Raw genomic sequence first — 21327 nt, 5'->3', positions numbered from 1 at the left:
CCCTCCCCTGCTCACGCTGTCTCTCTCTCTCCTAGAAATAAATAAAACATTAAAAAAAAAAAATTTAAAAAAAAAAAAATAAAAATAAATGCATAGCTGAGGGGCACCTGGGTGGCTCAACCAGTGTGTCCAACTTCAGCTCAGGTCATGCTCTCACAGCTTATGAGTTCAAGCCCCGAATCGGGCTCTGTGCTGACAGCTCAGAGCCTGGAGCTGCTCCAGTTTCTGTGTCTCCCTCTCTCTCTCTGCCTCTCCCTTGCTCACTCTCTGTTTCTCTCTCAAAAATAAATAAATATTAAAAATTAATAAATGGCATAACTGAGCCTGAAAGAAATAAGGAAAATCATCAGGGACAACAAATGAAAGGCAAACTGAGAATGAGCAGTGTGTATGTGACTTAATGCTGTGACAGTTCTGGCGCTTTTCTAGTCTCAGTAACCAACAGACTTGGTTTTAATGCTTATGAGGGTTCCAGAAAGACTGCGTTAGGCCTAAATGGAGCACAGTTAGAGATGAGAATCCTCATAGAAGACTGGGAGCCTTACAAAAATTTTTTTAGTTTGTTTTTTTGGGAGAAACAGCAGGGGCAGAGAGAGAGAAACAAACAGAGAGAGAATGCTAGGCAGGCCCTGGACTGTCAGCACAGAGCCTGATGTGGGGCTCAAACTCATGAACCACGAGATCATGACCTGAGCTGAAATCATGTGTAGACACTTAATTGACTGAGCCACCCAGGCATCCCAAGGCTGGGAGCCTTAAAGGCTCCGTGCTCAGGAAAAAGAAGTGACCTTAAAAAATTCCACCCTCTAGTTCAGAGAATCAAGGAAACTTGTACTCTGGGTTCTGATTATGGATTGGTGGGAATATCCCCCTGAAAATTTAAGTATGGGCCTACCCTCCTATGGGGTACAATTATTTTTGTCTTGATATCCCCAAACTGAGAAGTAAATACAAAAAATTATTCAGAACTATTTATACCCTTTGGGTAACTGGCAGGAACGTATGGAAAACTACTCTGAAAGAACAGGCCCACAATCCAAACCCTTGAAGTCTCAATGAAGACAAAGCTCACAATAAGAAAATAACAAAAAAAACAATTCAGTTATCACGGACAGGAGTCACTGTTACAAAAATCAGTAGGAACTGAGACTTCAGATGAAAAAAAAATCTCTTGATTACAGTTTATAAAATAAGTATATTTAAATTGTTAAGTACAAAGATTTTGAAAGAGTAGAAAAATGCTTTGGGGGAGACAGACTTGAAAAATAAGCCAAATTTCTAAAAATGCAGAATATGGCCTTCTATTCAGCAGGTATTTAGTACATTTTATGGGCCAGGTAGTGAATAAAATAGAAAAGAAAAGAAACTGCCAAGGAGCTTAATATTTTCGTGGGTGGGAAACAGACCACCAAATATAAATGTGGAATATTAGTCATAAAAAAGGAAATCTTGCCATTTGCGACAACATGAATGGATCTTGAGGGCATTATGCTAATTGAGATAAGTGAGAGAGAAAGATACCGTCTCCTATGTGGAATCTAAACACAACAAAACAAAAAACTGAACTCAGAGAAAACAGGTTAATGGTTGCTGATGGGGGTGAGAGGATGAAATGGGTGAAGTTGGTCAAAAGGTACAAACTTTTAGTTACAAATTAATAAGTAAGTTACAGAGATGCTTGTTAATCCATGGAGATGCATTGGATGTCATGGTGTGACCATAGCTAATAATACTGTATTTTTTTTAATTTTTAAAAACGTTTTATTTATTCCTGAGAGAGACAGAGGCAGCATGAGCAGGGGAGGGTCAGAGAGAGAGGGAGACACAGAATCTGAAGCAGGCTCCAGGCAGCACAGAGCCCGACGCGGGGCTCAAACCCACGAACGTGAGATCATGACCTGAGTCGAAGTCGGACACTCAACCAACTGAGCCACCCAGGTGTCCCCATAATACTGTATTATAATTTAGAAGTTGCTAAGCAAGTGGATCTGAAAAGTTCTTACCACAAGAAAAAAACTGGATGGTGATGGATAGTAAGACTTATTGTGGCAATTACTTAATATATATAAATATCAGATCATTACATATGAAATTAATATAGTGTTACATGCAGATTATATCTGTTTTAAAAAAGCATAAATGATCCTGAATTACATTGAGAACCCAGATATATGAAGTCCTGAAAGCCAAATGAAGAGAAAGGAATACTGATTTGTTTAAATAGTGGTGAAAATTCAAGTAAAATGAGGACTGATTTTAAAAATAAATTGAGGGGAAAAAAACTGTTGGATTTGGTAGCACGAAGTTGATTGGAAAAGATGGTTTCTTCATGTTGATGGAACAAAATCTGAGCTGAAGTAGTTTCAAGAGAAAGTGGAAACAGTGTAGAAAACACTTTTGAGGAATTTGCTGTAAAGTATGTAGGGAAACGGGGCAATGAATGGAATAGGACAAGAAGTCATGGGAAAATTTTCCCAAGGTAGAAATTGTACACCAAATTGGTGTGAAGAGATGGAATGATTCGCAACATTGGCTGAATAACAGAATCAACTAGGGAGTTTACTTTTTTCGTTTTCTTTTTTTTTTAAGTGTATGTATGCGCATGAGCAGTGGAAAGGCAGAAAGGGGAGAGAGCAATCCGAGCAGGTCCCACACTCTCAGTGCGGAACCCAACAGAGGGGTCCATCACACAAACCTGAACCAGAGTCAGGAGTCTCACGCGTAACTTACTAAGCCACCCAGGAGCCCCGCAGCTAGGGAGTTTTATTAAAGCACGGATGCTTGAGTCCCATGGCAGACCAATTCAATCAGAATCTTTAGTAATAGGATCAGTTTGGTATCAGTTTGTCCTTTTTTTTTTTTTTTAATAGTTCCTCAGATGATTCTAATGTGTATTCAAAGTCGATCTGTTCTGCAGTAGATTAGGGAAATTAAAAACTCAGAAGATGTGTTTGTTAAACAGCATATTCAACATGGCGGAAGAGAATAAGGAGCAACAGGGGAAGGTTACCATAGACTATCGCACTGAGATAGAAAGAAATGGAAAATATGAAAAAAAAATTTGAGACCCAAGATGAGACCCAGAATAAGATGACCTAAGATACATCTCATAGGGGTTCTAGGAGAGAATAGAGGAGAATGGAGATGATGATAATATTCAAAGAGATCATGGCTGAGAATTTTCCAGAATTGTTAAGTATATGAATCTTAAGGAAAGTACACCTAATCCTCAAAGGATCAATAAAACAAAACACATTAGAATGCATGAGTGATTCTAAGTTTTGTAGAATGTCAAAGACAAAGAAAGAACTTAGGAAAGCAACCAGGGAGGAAAAAAGATTTCCACAAAGGAATGAAAATTAGACTTAAACCAAACTTCTCAACAAGAAAATGCCAGGAAAGTATTTTCAAAGTACGCAGAACCGATAACTGAACTAGAACTCTCTTCTCATTCCAGAATGAGGAGAAAATAAACATTTTCAGAGGAATTTGATCATCTTTAGCAACTATGTATTCTACTAAAAGAACTAATAAAGGATATTATCAGGAAAAGAGAATTTGAATCCACTAAGATTGGCAGGACAAAAAGAAATTTGTGGGTAAATCTAAATTAGGTTTTACCAGGGCGCCTGGGTGGCTCAGTCATTTGAGCGTCCAACTTCGGCTCAGGTCATGATATCACGGTTCAGTTTGTGGGTTCGAGCCCTGTGTCAGGCTCTGTGCTGACAGCTCAGATTCTGTTTCAGATTCTGTGTCTCCCTCTCTCCCTGACCCTCCCTTGCTCACGCTGTCTCTCTCTCAGAAGTAAATAAAAAACAATTTAAAAAATAGTAAATAAATTAGATTTTACTATATATAAAACACACTAATTATGAGTAACTTGATAGGAACTCAAAAACAAAAATAGGGTTGAAATAAAACAGAGAAAATGCAATAAAGAACATTTAAAGTCCAGTCAATAGAAGGCATAAAAGACCAAAAAAGAAAGAACAAAGCAAGATAGTAGAATGAAAATGGTAGAAATAAAACCAAACATATTAGTAATCGTGATAATAAATTTAATCAACTGAGCCACCCAGGCACCTCTATCGTGATAATAAATTTAAATGAACTAAACTAGGCAGCTAAAAAAAAACCTATCAGGCTGAATGGAAAAACAAATTCAAGTACATACTGTAAAAAAGGCACAGAAGTTCTTTTAAAAAGGCACAGATATTGAAAGTAAGAATGGAAAGATGTTTCAGGTAAATATAACCAGAAAGTTGATTAACTTTGGACAAAATAAGGTTTGAGGCCATAATTAGAGGAACTTTTAAGGTACAAGTAAATATAAATTGTGGAGGAGAACTTTGATAAAGAAAATTTCAAATGACTAAACAAGTCTTTATTTCATCTTTGTTTTTAAAAGACTTTAAGATTTTAAATTTTTTTTTAAAATCAGAGAAGAGGGAGACACAGAATCTGAAGCAGGCTCCAGGCTCTCAGCTGTCAGCACAGAGCCCAATGTGGGGCTCAGACTCATGAGCCATGAGATCATGACCTGAGCTGAAGTCAGATGCTTAACCGACTGAGCCACCCAGGCACCCCTACGATTCTTATTTTAAATACAATCTACCCCCCAATGTGGGGCTCGAACTCACGACCCCAAGATCAAGAATCAGTCACACGCTCTACTGACTGAGGCAGCCAGGCACCCCTGTTTTTAAAAGATATGTTTTGATGAGTATGATATTCTAGGTTGTCGGATTTTTTCTTTTACTCACTGTCTGTTGCACTGTTTCCTATAAGAAATCTGATGTCCTTATTTTTATATAACATGTCTTCCTTTCCCTCCCCCTGTCCTGCTTGCTTTTAAAGTTCTGTAGTAGTTCTGTGCAATTTAATTATGATGTCCCTTGGTATAGGTTTCTTCATGTTTCTTGTGCTCAGGACTTATTGAGATTTTTGAATTTGTAGGTTTGTAGTTTTCATGGTTAATTTTTAGCCATTATTATTCATATATTTTTTCTGTCCACTCTCATCTTCTCTGTTTAAGGGGCTCCAGTTATCCTATATTAGGCTGCTTAAAGTTGTCCCCTCATCCCCTAATACTCTTTCTTAATCATTCCCTTTTCTATTTTTTTTTTCAAGTTTATTTTTTGAGAGAAAGGGAGAATGAACTGAGGAAGGTCAGTGAGAAAGGGAGACAAAGGATCTGAAGCAGGCTCTGTGCTGACATTAGAGAGCCTGATGTGAGGCTCGAATTGATGAATGGTGAGATCATGACCTGAGCTGAAGTCAGACACTTAACCAACTGAGCCACCCAGGTGCCCTGCCTTCTTTGTTCTGTCTTTGGTTTGGGGCAATTTTTATTACTAGGTCTTCTGGTTCATTAAATCTTTTTTTTCTCTGATAGCTAATCTGCTATTAATATCATCCATTGTGTTCTTTAACATCTTTATTGAGATACATTTTACGTGCCACAAAATTCACCTATTTAGAGTGTACAGTTTAATGGTTTTATATATGGTTTAGTATATTCAGAGTTGTGCAATCCCCGCAGTCTAAGATTAGAACATTCTCATCACCCCAAAAAGAAACCCCTGACCCATTACCAGACATTCCCCTTTTTTTTTTTTAATTTTTTTTTAATGTTTTATTTATTTCTAGGAGAGAGAGAGAGAGACAGCGTGAGCAGGGGAGGGTCAGAGAGAGAGGGAGTCACAGACTGAAACAGGCTCCAGGCTCTCAGCTGGCAGTCAGCACAGAGCCCGACGCGGGGCTCGAACCCACGAACCGCGAGATCATGACCTAAGCGAAAGTCGGACGCTTAACCGACTAAGCCACCCAGGCGCCCCAGACATTCCCCATTTTGACCCTCTCTTCAGCTCTAGGCAACACTAGTCTTTCGGTTTCCATAGATTTGCCTAGTCTGGATTTTTCATGGAAATGGAATCATACAATATATGGCCTTTTGTGACTGACTTCCTTCACTTAGGTAATGTTTTCAAGGTTCATGTATGCTGTGATTCTTTTCTTTTTGAACTTTATTTTGAGAAAGAAAGCACAGATGGGGAAGGGATAGAGAGAGGTGAGACAGAGAAACCCAAGCAGGCTCCACACTGTTAGCATAGAGCCCAATGTGGGGTTCAGACTTAACAAATTGTGAGATCATGACCTGAGCCAAAGTTGTCAGATGCTTAACTTTCTGAGGCATCCAGGTGCCTCTTTTATGTTATAATTCTTATCAGTACTCCATTCTTTTTTGTGGCTGTATAATATTCCATTGTACATATCTACCATATTTTGTTTGTCAGTTGGTGGGCATTTGGGCTATTTCCACTTTTCAGCTATTCTGAATAATGCTGCTGTGAACATTGGTGTACAGGTTTTTGCATGGGAATAATGTTTTCAGTCCTCTTGGGTGTATACCTAGCATTGGAATTTGTGGATTATATGGTAACTCTACATTTAACTTTAGGAGGAACTGCCAAGCTTGTTTCCAAAGTGATTGTACTGTTTTACATTCCCACCAGCAGCGTGTGAAGGTTCCAGTTTCTCTATGTGTTCCTCAATACTTACTTTTTTGTGATAGCCATCTCTCTGCAGCTCTCACCTCCGTGGTACTCTGCCTTTTTTGAAATCTAGCTGATTTTGTCTCACTGCACCCACATCTCCTGGGTGGGTGCCACAAGACTCCTTGCTCTGCCTCAGGTCCCCTGCCCATACCATGCCCTCAGAACTCTCAAGACAAGAAATGAGGACAGTTGGCTAGCTCACCTCATTTGCTTCTGATTCCTGCGGGATCCCTGCCTTTGTTGTCTGATGTCCAGTGTCTTGAAAACCCTCAATTTATGTATTTTGCTGGGGGTGGGGAAGATTTGTTATTTCAGGTGGGAAGTTAAATCCAGCCCAGCCCATGTTAACACCATCTTGGCCAAAAGTGGACTTGGCATCATTAAATATCAGCAAATTGATGCCTAATTGTTGAACTGGAGAATGGGTTACTAAACTGTATATATTTGCTGTGGTGTTCCACAGTAGTTAAAACAAATGAACTAGAGCTTCATGCATTCACTTGGATAAATTTTAAATATTAAAAAAATTGAACATTGAAAGGCAAATGAAAAAGGATATGTACACGCACTATTTTTTTTAAAGTTAACTTATTGTGAGAGAGAGAATGAAAGTGAGGGAGGGGCAGAGAGAGGGGGAGAGAAAATCCCAAGCAGTCTCCACACTGTCAGCACAGAGCCTGACATGGGGCTCAAAACCCACGAACTGCGAGATCATGACCTGAGCTGAAGTCAGGAGTCCAGCATTTAACCGACCAAGCCACCTGGGTGCCCCTTACAGGAGCTACTTTTTAAGTTATAATAATATACAAACTATACATTATTTAAGGATATATAATAATCTTATAAAAATATTCATGGAGGGGCACCTGGGTGGCTTAGTCGGTTAAGCGTCCGACTTTCGCTTAGGTCATGATCTTGCGGTTCGTGGGTTCGGGCCCCGCGTCGGGCTCTGTGCTGACTGCCAGCTCAGAGCCTGGAGCCTGTTTCAGTCTGTGACTCCCTCTCTCTCTGACCCTCCCCTGCTCACGCTGTCTCTCTCTCTCTCTCTCTCCTAGAAATAAATAAAACATTAAAAAAAATATTCATGGAAATGATAAATCCATCATAATGCCTTTGGGGAGAGAAGATGAGAGGGTAGAGAATGGTTTGGAGATGAAGTTACACAAGGTGCTTTGACTGTGTCTGTGGTGTTGAATTTCTGTCTCTCTGCCCCACCCTGCTCTTTCTCTCTCCCTCTCTCTCTCTCAAAATAAATAAACTTTAACCAGAAGTGGGGAAAAGACAAGAACAGAGGGTTTTCACAAAGGAGGATTTACATGTGGCAGATAAACACATAAAAAGATAATCAACATCTTTTGCCATTAGAGAAATGCATGTGAAAGCTGGAGTGAGGTATCACTACAGACCTCTGAGAACGGCTCAGATAATGACAGCACCAAATGCCAGTAAGGATGTGGAGAAACTGCGCTTCTCAAGCACTGCTTACAGGAGCACATGACGATATGACTACACTGGAAAACAGATTAGTGGCTTCTTCTAAAACTACACATTGTGGCACCTGGGTGGCTCAGTTGGTTAAGCATTCAAATCGTGATTTCGGCTCAGGTCATGATATCTCAGTTCATAAGTTCAAGCCCTGTATTGGTCTCGGGCCTGCTTGGAATTCTCTCCCTCTCTCTCTCTCTGCTCTTTCCCCATTCGTTCTCTCTCTCTAAATAAATAAACTTTAAAAATTTTTAACTAAACATAATTTGCTATATTACTGAGCAGTCACTCTCTTAAGCGTTTATCCCAGAAAGATGAAAGCTTATGTTTCTGCAAAAACTTGTATATAAATGTCCATCATAGCTTTATTTATTATAGCAAACAAAACAAAACTAGAAACAACTCTGTTGTCCTTCGGCAGGTGAATAAATATGATACTCCTGATCTCTGCTCAGGTCTTACTCTTACAGTCATGAGTTCAAGCCCCGTGTTGGTTTCCATACTCGGCATGGAGTCTACTTAATTAGACCCAAATCTGAAAATTCCCCTCAACTCCATGTTGTGACCATTTGGAAGATGGGTCAGAGAGAGAAAAATCAGTAAGAAAAAATATTGGAAACAAATGAAAATTTTTGCTCACTTACTAATATTTGTTTAAAAGTCTTCAGATTTGGGGCACCTGGGTGGCTTGGTTGGGCGTCCGACTTCATCTCAAGTCATGATCTCAATGGCTCATGAGTTTAAGTCCTGCATCCAGCTCTGTGCTGACAGCTCAGAGCCTGGAGCCTCCTTCAGATTCTGTATCTCCTTCTCTCTCTGCCCCACCCCCTCTTCAGTTCTGTGTCTCTCTCTCTCAAAAATAAATAAACATTTAAAAAATTAAAAAATTGGGGCTCTTGGGTGGGTCAGTCTTGGTTAAGCACCTGACTTTGGCTCAGGTCAGGATCTCATAGTTATGGGTTCGAGCCCCATGCCAGGCTTTGTGCTGACAGCACGGAGCCTGGAACCTGCTTTGGATTCTGTATCTCCCTCTCTCTCTGCCACTCCCCAACTCGTGCTCTGTCCCTCTCTTTCAAAAATAAGTAAACATTTTTAAAAATTGTTTTTAATTAAAAAATAAAAAGTCTTTAGATTTGGGGGTGCCTTGCAAATGACTCTTGATCTCAGAGTCGTGAGTTCAAGCCCTGTGTTGGGTGTAAAGATTACTAAAAAAATAAAGTCTTTAGATTAAGGCAAGTATTAGAATTCATGAGAAGGGTATATTTATTTTATATATAGTAAAACCTTGGATTTTGAGTAACTTGTTCTGCTAATGTTCCGAAAGATGAGCAAACATTTCTAATAAATTTTAACTTGATAAACGAGCTGTGTCTTGCCCTGTGAGTAGTAAGTCACACCGAACGTCACATGATCACAACTGAGCCACTGGTTCTCTCTCACTGCTGGATTGTGGGTGACCCGTCTTCCACACTTTACCTCAGACCATGGTGTTTGGCAGAAATCAGTGATATTTCAGAATGTTGGAAGGTACCCACAACTGGCACTCGTGTATTTTTTTGTCGCGCTTCAAAGCACCTGTGTAGTCTCTTTTCCATTCAGGAGTAAGCTTAGGGACGCTTTGCTTCATTCTAGGTCAGGCTGCCTCCAGTTATAGACCCTTTCCTCTGCTGCCTTACTGATGGTTACCTTCAATACGGTGTATGACCAGAGGTTATTAATACTGTGCTGTAGTCCGCATCAGTATGAGTGGATACAAATGGCCTCCATGCAGAAAATGTTGAGTAAGGGGATGATTATGGTGGTAGTTAAGGAAATCATGAAGAAGTACAAACAAGGTATACAAGTGACCAAAATTGCAAGATTTTATAAGAAGTCTATGTTGACCATTTTCACAATATTAAAGAAGAAATAAGGGAGCCAGGTGCAGCAGAAGGAGTCACAAGAATATCAAAGCAATGGCCACGTGTTCTAGAAGATGTAGAAAAGTTGCTTCTGGTTTGGATAAACGAGAAGTAACTAGCAGGTGACACTGTGACTGAGGACTTTATCTGCGAGAAGGCAAATGCCTTGTACACCGACCTCATAAGTAAACTGCCAGGTACGTCAACAGAAAACAAGCCTTCAAAGTGAGCAGGGCATGGTTTGATAACTTTAAGAGGAGAAGTGGCATCCGTAGTGTTGTGAGCCACAGAGGCTGTGAGTTCAGACACTAAAGTAGCTGAGGCATTCGCTACCAAGTTCCAGAAGCTTATGGCTTCCGAGTGTTACCTGCCAGCGCAAGTTTTTAACTGTGATGAGACAGGACTTTTTTGGAAAGAGATGCCAGAAAGGACCTACATTATGAAGAGGAGAACGTAGTGCCCAGTCACAAGCCCATGAAAGACCGTCTCACCCTCTTATTTTGTGCTAATGCAAGCAGAGATTTCAGAGTCAAGTCCCTGCTCATGTATCATTCTGAGAATCCACAAGCTCTCAAGAAATCAAGGTGCAGAAGAGCCAGTTAAATGTTCTGTGGAGATTCAAGGGCTAGGCTTGGGTCACTTGTATCTTGTGCGTTGAGTGGATCAATGAGGTCTTTGGTCCTGCAGTGAAGAAATACCTTTTAGAGAAGAATCTGCCCCTCAGAGCCTTGCTGGTTGTGGGTAATGCTCGTGCTCATCCTCCAGGCTCATCCTCCTCCTTTTTTACCGGAGGAGTTCAAGTCCGTTAAGATCAAATTCCTTCCTCCCAACACCACTCCGATCCTCCAGCCCATGGATCAGCAGGTCATTTTGAACTTTAAAAGGCTCTTTTTAGCATCACTATTTCAGTGATGCTTCGAGGTGACCAAAGGAACAAACCTTACCCTTCAAGAGTTTTGGAAAAATCATTTCCATATCATGAACTGCCTCAAGATCATCGGTAAAGCCTGGGACGGGGTCACCAAGAGAACCCTCAATTCTGCTTGGAGAAAACTGTGGCCCGATTGTGTTCTTGGGTGTGACTTAGAGGGGCTCGCTCATGAGTAGCAGCCACCAGTTATCAATGACACTGTATCCTAGGGGAAGACCGTGGGACTGGGGGTGCATGAGGACGACATTCAGGAGCTGGTGGAGGAGCATGGCCAGGAGCCGACCGCCGACGAACCGATGGATCTGCATCACAGGCAAGAACAGGTTATAGAGGAGATCTTGTCTGCAGAGGAGGAGAAAGCCGAGGAATCCCTGGATCCAAATGAGATCAGAGAGATGTGTAAAATGTGGGAAACAGTGCAAAATGTAGAAAAGCACCACCCGAATAAGGCTGTAGCACAGCAAGCGATAGATCTGTTTAATGACAATGCAGTGTCACATTTCTGCGAAATCCTCAAAAGGATGCAAAAGTTAAGTGTTATTGGACAGGTTCCTTGTTAAAGATGCATGAAAAGAAAAGGATTCCATTGAGCCAGTAGTTAGGATTCCATTAGTGATAGTGAAAGTCGTCCTACCCAGTAACCATTCTCCTGTCTCCCTCTCACCAGCCACAGAGGTTTTCAGAGTTAAGTGTAAGTTAATTTGTTTATGTTTCTTTATATTTTGTACTTTCTTTATTATTTTATATTACAGCATTGTAATCATTTTTATATGAGTATTTTTTGGTTGTGGAACAAATCATCTGAGTTTCCATTGTTTCTTATGGGGAAATTTGCTTTCATTTACAAGCTCTTTGGATTACTAGTATGTTTCTGGAACAAATTATGCTCGCAAACGAGGGTTTTACTGTGTATGTTACATGAGTATTATATATAATATATAAAACTACATAAAGAATGTATATAAGGGTGTATAATATTTTAAATGAAATATTTTCATTTCTACTGGGAATTTTGAAACCAAAATATTAAGGGTTTTTTTGTTTGTTTTGTTTTTTTGAGAGAGAGAGAGAGAGAGAGCACACAAGCATGCATGGGCTAGGGACAGAGAGAGAGGGAAAGAGAATACCAAGCTGACTCCACACTGTCAGCACAGAGCCCAGCGTGGAACTCAAACTCGTGAACCGTGAGATCACGACCTGAGCCAAAATCAAGAGCTGGTCGCTTAACTGACTGAGTCACCCAGATGTCCTCAAAATATTTTTAACTTTTTTTTTTAAGGGGATACCTGGTTGGCCCAGTTGGATAACCATGTGACTCTTGATCCACTGGGTGGTGAGTTCAAGCCCCAGTTTGGGCATAGAGCTTTTTGTTGTTGTTGTTTTTTAAGTAAGTTCTGCACCCAGCGTGAGGCTAGACATGCCCCTGAGATTAAGAGTCACATGCTCCACTGACTGAGCCAGCCAGATGCCCCAGAACAACTTATTTTTTATGTGTTAAAGAAATACTGTTTTACTTTTATGTAACTATAGGCTTAATTTTATCATTTTTGAAAATTGGTGTTTTTCTAACTTAACTGACAAAAGTTTTCTGTTAATCCTGTGATGTGATTTAGTGCGAGAGCAAATAGGGCTTGTACATCGCCTAGTGGACAGCAGGCATTTGGTAGATGTTAATTCAGTTTGCTCACCCCTCCGTCCTCCTCTCTCTCAGGGTCGTCGAAGCCTGTGCTGCACACCTGCATTCTGGTTTGGTGTTAACAGGAAGATGGAAACTTGACAAGCATGGCTCTAGAGCTGTGTTACCATCTGTTTTTTATAACAGTCGACAGCAGATTTAAAGCTGGGTATTTTTGAGGGCACCTGGGTGGTTCAGTCAGTTAAGTGTCAGACTCTTGATTTACACCCAGGTCACGATATCACAGCCATGCAGTCGACCCCACACTGGGCTCCAAGCTGGGTGTGGATCCTGTTCTCTCTCTGTCCCTTTGGACCCCTGCCTTGCCCCTTGCTTGCGCGCTCTCTCGTGCTCTCTCGCGCAGTCTCTCTCGAAAAAATAATAAAATAAAGCTGGGCATCTTCCTGCTATAATTGTTGGACATAATTAACTACTCTCTTCTTGGAACTCTCCTTTAATTTCTTGATATTTCCAGCTTTCCTAGTTTTCCCCCAGCCCTCTGGCCATTTCTTAGTTTCCTCCGACCAACCAACCCTTAAATGTAGGTATTGCCTAAGAATCTATCCTTGGCCCTCTTTTCTTGTGGTTATATATTTTTTTTCTAGGCAGTTTCACTTACTGCCCATACACTACTTCCATTACCTCCTCTCGCTGTTCAAGTATTTATCTCCAGCTCTGGCCTAGGTGCTGGCTCTTCTGTTGGTTTGCCATGTATCCACCTGTGTTTTGGATATGTCCACCTTGATGTCACTTTGGCACTTCTGATAATTTTCCATTAAGATATTTTCAGTTTATAGAACAGAAAACCTAGCTCATACTGGCCTAAACATTAAGGGAGTTTATTTGCCTGTATAACCGAAATCCAGACACTAGCTTCAGGGCAGTTGATGTGTGGCACAGCTGTGTGACTAGCTCCCAGCTCGGTGCTCTGTGCACTGTCTGCTTCATCTGCAGGCTGCCTACCTTCCCTCATGGCCACAGGATGGCTGCCAGCAGCAGCATGCCAGGACCACGTGTTTTCACACTCACATTCCAGGGAAGAGAGCATACGAGTTGGAGACTGAGATTTAAAAGTCAGGGGTGATTCCCAGGCTTCTACCTTTTGCCTCTAGATGAATTCAGTCCTCTTCATTGAAATATAAGGAAGAAAAGCAAGATATAAGAAGGCAGAGAAGATGGGTTCCTGTGAACATACAAGTACTTCCTTCAGTTCCATGCACATCTGTCTCCTGTTGGAATGAAACTGTTAAAAGACAGTGGCCTAGTCTCTTTTCACCTTTATTCCTAACAATTTAACATCTAACCCTCTAGCTGGCACATAGTGTTTATACATAGTATTAGTGGGGGTTGATGGATGGGAATGCACATTCCCAGGTGCCCAGCACTGCTTCTTAAGATTATCCAGTTCTGATACATCCCTCCGTGTGACAGTCTTGAAGTGAGCTAGACCTGCATGCCTGCATGGGGTTCCAGGTTCACTGTCTAGTTTTACAGCCCTGGGATATTTGATTTCCTGTTTTCCCAGCTGTAAAGTAAGGGTAACACCACTTACTTACTAACTTGTTGAGGAAATTTAAATAACACATGATAAAGTGCCTAGTAGCATGTTTGGCTTTTAAGTAGGTACTTAAGAAAGATTAGCTGTTATCATTAGCAGCCCAGAAGAAACAAAAAAGACTGGTTATGCATTAAAAGGCAAAATACAACATTTATTTTACAGAAATTGTTTTTTACTTTAAGTGGACTCCATGCTAAATGTGGGGCTTGAGTTCACGACCCTGAGATTCAGCATTGCACTCTCCATTGACTGAGTCAGCCAGACGCCCCTATTTTATAGAATTTTTGTTTGGCTTTTTGGAGAGGAATTTTTGTGTGACAAGTTTACATTGAATACTATTTTCACAGCTTTATTGGAGTATAATTTATGTTTTAGTGACTTTTTTTAGTAGGTATACAGAGTTGTACAGCTAGTACCACATTCCAGCTTTAGAACATTTCTATAACCCCAAAGGATCTCTTGTGTCATTTAAAAAAATTTTTTTAATGGTTTATTTTTGAGAGAGACAGCGTGAGCAGGGAAGAGTCAGAGAGAGAGGGAGACACAGAATCTGAAGACAGGGGGCGCCTGGGTGGCTTAGTCAGTTAAGCGTCCAACTTTCGCTTAGGTCATGATCTCGTGGTTCGTGGGTTCGAGCCCCGCGTCGGGCTCTGTGCTGACTGCTAGCTCAGAGCCTGGAGCCTGTTGCAGTCTGTGACTCCCTCTCTCTCTGACCCTCCCCTGCTCATGCTGTCTCTCTCTCTGTCTCCTAGAAATAAATAAAACATTAAAAAAAAAAAAAAAAAAAGCCGAAGACAGGCTCCAGGCTCTGAGCTGTCAGCACAGAGCCTGATGCGGGGCTCAAACCCACGAACCGTGAGATCATGACCTGAGCCGAAGTCGGACACTCAACCGACTGAGCCACCCAGGCGCCCCCTTTTGTGCCATTTTTAATTTGTCTGTTACATTGGATTTTTTTTTATTGTGTCAAAATATACATAACACAGAATTTACCATTATCCCCCCCCCATTTTTTCTCTTTATTTTCCTTTCTTCTTTTTTTCCAAAATTTAACATTTTAACCATTTTTAACTATATAATTCAGTCGCTTTAAGTGCATTCATAGTGTGAAACCATCACCCCTGTACATTTTAAGAACTTTTTCTTCATCCCAGAGACTCTGTTCCTATGAAATACTAGATCCTCATTGCCCTCTCGCCACCCCCAGTCATGGGTAGCCTCTAATCTACTTTCTGTCTTTCTGAATTTGCAGATTCTAGATACTTCATATAAGTAGAACCATAAAATAGCTGTCCTTCTGTGTTTGGCTTACTTCACTTTATATTCAAGATTCATCCATGTTTCGTTGGATTTTGAGGCACGCCCGGCTATGAACACATACAATTGGAGCTTGTAATAAGATCAGTAAAGTCAAGAATGGGCAAGGAAAATTTGGTCAGAGTTCTCAGATCATCTCTTGGGAAAGATTACTTAACTTAGACATTCAGATATCTGGTTCTGGCTTCTCCCAGCTTTCATATCCATTTATTTCTTTGGAGTATAACAAGGAAGAACTATTTGAGCAGTATTCAGCTGTTTGTATAACCGTTTGAGAAGCCAGGATAATGATGCTGTCTCAAACTCCATTCATTCAACTCTAGGTTATTGCGTTTTGTTGCTTTGTCTTCTGTTTTCAGTATTCATGAATATAATTTGTCTCAAAACTTAGAACACGATATTGTATTAATTTGCATCTGTATATCTTGCTGTGTGCTTTTCTGGAGTATTCTTTGCATCTAGGTGCATGATCAGTTGAGTAACAGACTTTTCCCACCTACAGTTCCCTTGAGATTCTTAATGGTGCTCTCAGCATCAGGTGTTGATCAAGTTACCTGGAACACTGTTACTGTGCAGTTAGAGCTTAACTTTTGCTATTCTGTAGTACTGAGCTTTCCAGTTCCCATCTAGGGATATTTTTCAGAGGTATGCCACTTCAGAACTCATACATATCATGGGGTGCCTTGGTGGCTCAACCAGTTAAGCACTTGATTTCATTTCAAATCATGTTCTCATGGTTCCTGGGATTGAGCCCCAAGTTGGGCTCTGCAGTGATAGCATGGAGCCTCCTTAGGATTCTTTCTCTCCCTCTCTCTCTGCCCCTCCCCTGCTTGCGTGCACACACATGCACTCACTAAATAAACATCTCTCCCTCTCAATAAATAAGCACTAAAAAGAAGAAATAACACAGTTCCTTAGGGGGACCTGTAGCTAAAGAATGTCTGTATGTTCTATAATATGTCTGTCTGAAGCTGTTAGAAGTTGGACGCCCACACTGCTGACACTGAGATAGAATGGTGCTGCCTCTTTGGAAAGCAGCCTTATGATTCTTAATGTTGAACAAAGAGCCAGCACAGCACCCATCAGTTCATTCCTATGTATTCACCCTAAAGAACTGAAAACATGTTCACACAAAAACTTGTACACAGAATTTCGTAACTGCATTGTTCATAATAGCAACAAGCAGGGTTAGGGGGGATCAAATGCCCACCAGTTGATAAACAGATAAACAGCTGTGCAAGTGGAATATCATTTGGCCATGAAAAGATACCAAGTACAAATACAGGCTCCAAACTGAATGAACCTTAAAAACATGATGCTCAGTGAAAAGACCATATGTTGTGTGACTTCATTTATATGAAAAGTCCAAAATAGTCAAATTTAGGAGCAAAAAGTAGTTGAGGGCAGAGATGGGGGCAGATGGACTGCTGAGGAGTATGGGTTTTCTAGGGGCAGGGGAGATGATAAAAATGTTCTAATATTGATTGTGGCCAGTGGGTACACAACTCTGAATATATTCAAAGCCATTGAAGTATGCACTTTAAAAAGGTGGATTATGTGATGTGTAAATTATGTCTCAATAAACCTGATCTTTTAAAAACAGGGAATTAGGGACGCCTGGGTGGCTCAGTTGGTTAAGTGTCCGACTTCGGTGAGGTCATGATCTCACCGTTTTTGGGTTCGAGCCCCCGCGTCGGGTTCTGTGCTGACAGCTCAGAGCTGGAGCCTGTCTTCAAATTCTGTGTCTCTGTCTCTCTCTGCCCCTCACCTGCTTGTGCTCTATTTCTCAAAAATAAATAAACATTTAAAAACAATTTTTTAAGGGAGAATTAAGAAACATTACCCCAAAACTCAGAGATCTGGCTTTTTTTTCATACTCAGGAAAGGATCAAATAGCTCTTATTTTATTCCTCACTACAAGAAGGAAGACGCCTCAAGCATATACATATTTTTCTTTTCAAGAGCACCAGTTAACATTCGTAGGCTTCTCTGTCCTGCTGCTTGAGTCTGTGAATCACTGGGCCTGATGTCATATCTTTGAGTATAGAGCTCATAACCCTAGAGCATATAAATTAAATTTTGTTGAGCATCTTCATGGGGTGCCTGCGTAGCTCAGTCAGTTAAGCATCCAACTCTTGACTTCAGCTCTGGTCATGATCTCATAGTTCATGAGTTCAAGCTCCACATCAGGCTCAGTGCTGGCAGTGCAGAGCCTGCTTGGGATTCTGTCTCCCTTTCTCTTTGTCCCTCCCTTGCTTGCTGTCTCTCTCTCTCTCTCTCTCTCTCAAATAAAAATAAAACTTAAAAAAAAGATACTGTTGAGCATCTTCTAAGTACCCTCTTTTACGGATAATATTGAGATTTAGGGAGGTGAAGTAACTTATTAAATAATTTGATCTTATAAGTGTAATTAGCAGTTTGAACCTGTGACTCAAAAAGTTTTCTTTCTGGGGGCGCCTGGGTGGCTTAGTCGGTTGAGCGTCCGACTTTCGCTTAGGTCATGATCTCGCGGTTCGTGGGTTCGAGCCCCGCGTCAGGCTCTGTGCTGCCAGCTCAGAGCCTGGAGCCTGTTTCAGAGTCTGTGACTCCCTCTCTCTCTGACCCTCCCTGCTCACGCTGTCTCTCTTTCTCTCTCTCCTAGAAATAAATAAAACATTAAAAAAAAAAATTAAAAAAAAAAAAGTTTTCTTTCTGGTGCCTCATTTCTATTTCCTACCAGGAAAACAGCCCTGGATTTTTAAAAAAAATTTTTTAAACATTTATTTATTTTTGAGAGAACATGAACAGGGGAGGGGCAGAGAGAGAGGGACACACAGAATGGGAAACAGGCTTCAGGCTCTGAGCTGTTAGCACAGAGCCCAACGTGGGGCTCAAGCCCAGGAACTGTGAGATCATGACCTGAACCAAAGTTGGACGCTCAACCGACTGAGCCACCCAGGCACCCCAAGCCCTGGATTTTAAAGTGTGGAAGAAGTTCTGTATTTAGATTTTGTTAGCTCAAAAAATCAAAGAGGAGGGAAAATGGTAATTTTCTTGCCTTTAATAATTTTGCTACATAAGTAGAGAAAGCATTACCTCCCATCAGCCTAAACACCTGAGTCTTTCATTAAAGCCAAGTATCTTAAGATACTGTATAGACTTGAGGGCAGATAACAGTGGGCCCCTCTGATTCTTGCTGCATCCAGACAGTTGAGGCTGCCCATTAAACACTCTGTTTAGTTCATCTTTCTCATATTTCTCTATAAGATAAGCCAATGAAAGATGTGCCTGGGTGACTTGAGGAACTTCCTGGTCCATAAAAGAGGTATTTTCCAGGAGAAGAATTCGGTATGAGAGTTAAAACCAGTACAGATGGTTTGAACATTGTAGGCACCAAAAAAAGTCAAAAAGAATGTTTATTTTCTGAAAGATGTAGCCTCTTTAATGGACCGTACAGGTGAGTATAGCAGTGGTATAGTCAGGACCTTAACAACTAGAAAGTACTTGAAGTTTACTTTCCACTGCTGAAGTTAAATGGAGAAATTTCCTTTAATATAGGTGTTCTGGGAAAATAGAGTGTAGATAGTTAGCTCAGTGATCTTTGAACTTCCATATAACTATTAGGGTTTGTTTGTTTGTCTTTTTTCTTTTTTTTTTTTTCCCAGTAAGCTCTGCACCCAACGTGGGGCTCAAACTCACAACCCTAGATCCAGGGTTGCATGCTGTACCAACTCAGCCAGCCAGGAGCTCCTGTGATTCTTCTGAATACCTTTACCACCCGTCCTCTTTCTTTGTGGACTGTTACAGGGCTTGTGTTCTGATCTCATTTGTATTTTCCTCCCACAGGATGGATAGGATGACAGAAGATGCTCTTCGCCTGAACCTGTTGAAGCGGAGCTTGGACCCAGCAGATGAGCGAGACGATGTCCTGGCTAAGCGACTCAAAATGGAAGGGCACGAGGCCATGGAGCGCCTGAAAATGCTGGCGCTGCTCAAACGGAAGGATCTGGCGAATCTTGAGGTGCCGCATGAGTTGCCCACCAAACAGGACGGCAGTGGCGTCAAGGGCTACGAAGAGAAGCTCAATGGGAACCTCAGGCCTCACGGAGACGCCAGGACTGCAGGGAGGCCAGGCAAAGAGAACATCAGTGACGAGCCCGTCGACATGAGTGCCAGGCGGAGGTATGGCTCAGCCCGGCTGCCTCCGGCAACAGGGGCTTCTCGTAAGCAACGGAGATGGAAAGAATGCCAATGAGAGGAGGTGTTTTCCATCCTAAACCTTGAAAGAAGACGTATGTGTGCCATCTGGCTTGACCACAAATTCCTCTCAGTTCCAGATGAAACTCGGTGCCTCATATATTTGCTTACTGTGCAGAAGAACCCTATGTAGCTCGTGCCCTTAAGATAAAGCGGTCATCTCTGGATGAAGGAGGCACCACAGAGCTGATAGGCCAGTTGGAAATGAGATAACACATGCTTCCCTCTAATCTTACAGCCATTTTAGGAGAGCATCAGACCGTCCTGAGAGTTGTAGAATGTTTGTTATAGAGTCCCAGCTTCTAATACATCCAGAAGCATGGGCGTGGCCTTTCTTTATGTGAACAAGGCAGTTGTCTCCATGTGGTCATTCTCTCCATCCTTGCTTTGTGTGTACCACCCTCCTCGGGCTTCACGTACATATAAATGTTCATACGTGGTACACACACTCCCTCCTGTGCGTGCACTCTCACATGCACACGGGGCTTTTCTTGAGTGTCAAGGTTGAGTACTTGAAACAGTGGAGCACATATTAAGAGGCACTGTCTGAGGGTGACAGCTTCCAGGACAGTGAATCACAGCGTAGACAACCTTAGCTTCAAGAACATTCAGTTTATTAATTGTTCAGATATAGCTAATAGATAGGGCATAGTCCACTTGCCCTCCAGCTGGCCTTGCTGAATTTGTCTTAGGACTGAGGGAGAAAGGAATGCTTACAGCCTTACCTGCATTTCTTTTCTCCAGCTTTTTTTTTTTTTTTTGTACAGTAGGCTTCATGAGCACTGCAGAGCCCAGCACAGGGCTTGAACTCACAACCCTGAGATCAAGACCGGAGCTGAGGGGCACCTCGTTGATTCAGTCCATTAAGCATCCAACTTCAGCTCAGGTCATGATCTCACGGTTTGTGTGTTCCAGCCCCACATCAGGCTCTGTGCTGACAGCTCAGAGCCTGCTTGGGATTCTTCCTCTGCTCTCTCTCTGCCCCGCCCTGACTTGTGATTTCTCTCTCTCTTTCTCTCAAAAATAAACATTAAGACCTGAGCAAGATCAAGAGTCAGACACTTAACTAACTGAACCTCCCAGGTGCCCCCACTTTCTCTAGCTTTTAATGTATAGTTACTAGTACTATCCCAGGATTTTTTTTTTTTAAGCCACACCCAGTGAGGGGACATTATTCTTGGTAAGAGCATTTAAAACCCTTAGGAAACTTGAGATAAATTCCCTGTTGGTCATAAAAGAGGAGAAAAATCCTTAGATAGCTTGGAAGCTATATGTAGTGTGAGCTGAAGATTATGAAGATAGATTAATCCTTAGATCCTTTGGGGGAAAAAGAAAGCAGATGAAGGAGATTGTGCCCCTAAGCAAACCACTTGCCCCGAAAGTGCCCTCCCGCTTTGAGCAAATATTGGTCCTACCTGAGTGGGGGGAGAGGAGGAGAGGTGTTGGATGGATTCCTCACATCCCAAATTGGCCCTGAAAATGCATTTTTCATGGAAGCACTGTCACACATTGTGGTGTGGTCTCCCTAGTGCTATTATTGGTACGGTACTAAATAAATAAAGTCTGTGCTGAAAAGTCAGACTACCTGGAAAACTCTACCATTGCATTTGATTTTATTTTAGAGGAATGAGCTTTTGAAACTTGATCCTCTAGAAACTGGGAGCTGT

At 41.5% G+C, this 21327-nt stretch overlaps 1 protein-coding gene across 5 annotated transcripts in view; it reads left to right on the top strand.

The window, feature by feature from the left end:
- Nucleotides 1-21327, top strand: part of GATAD2B (GATA zinc finger domain containing 2B) — a 90138-nt gene that overhangs the window by 57482 nt on the left and 11329 nt on the right. For all 5 annotated transcript variants that reach the window (XM_039218958.1, XM_039218957.1, XM_039218954.1 and 2 more), the window contains one exon: nt 19250-19585. In XM_039218958.1, the coding sequence (XP_039074889.1) occupies nt 19251-19585 (335 nt within the window). In that variant the 5' untranslated portion in view covers nt 19250. The remainder of the gene's footprint in view (nt 1-19249; nt 19586-21327) is intronic.

The sequence above is a fragment of the Hyaena hyaena genome, unplaced genomic scaffold (assembly GCF_003009895.1).
Source record: "Hyaena hyaena isolate Hyena2069 unplaced genomic scaffold, ASM300989v1 scaffold_783, whole genome shotgun sequence".
NCBI lineage: Eukaryota > Metazoa > Chordata > Mammalia > Carnivora > Hyaenidae > Hyaena > Hyaena hyaena.
The sequence above is the reverse complement of the archived record's forward strand: the minus strand, read 5'-3'. Positions and strand labels throughout refer to the sequence as shown.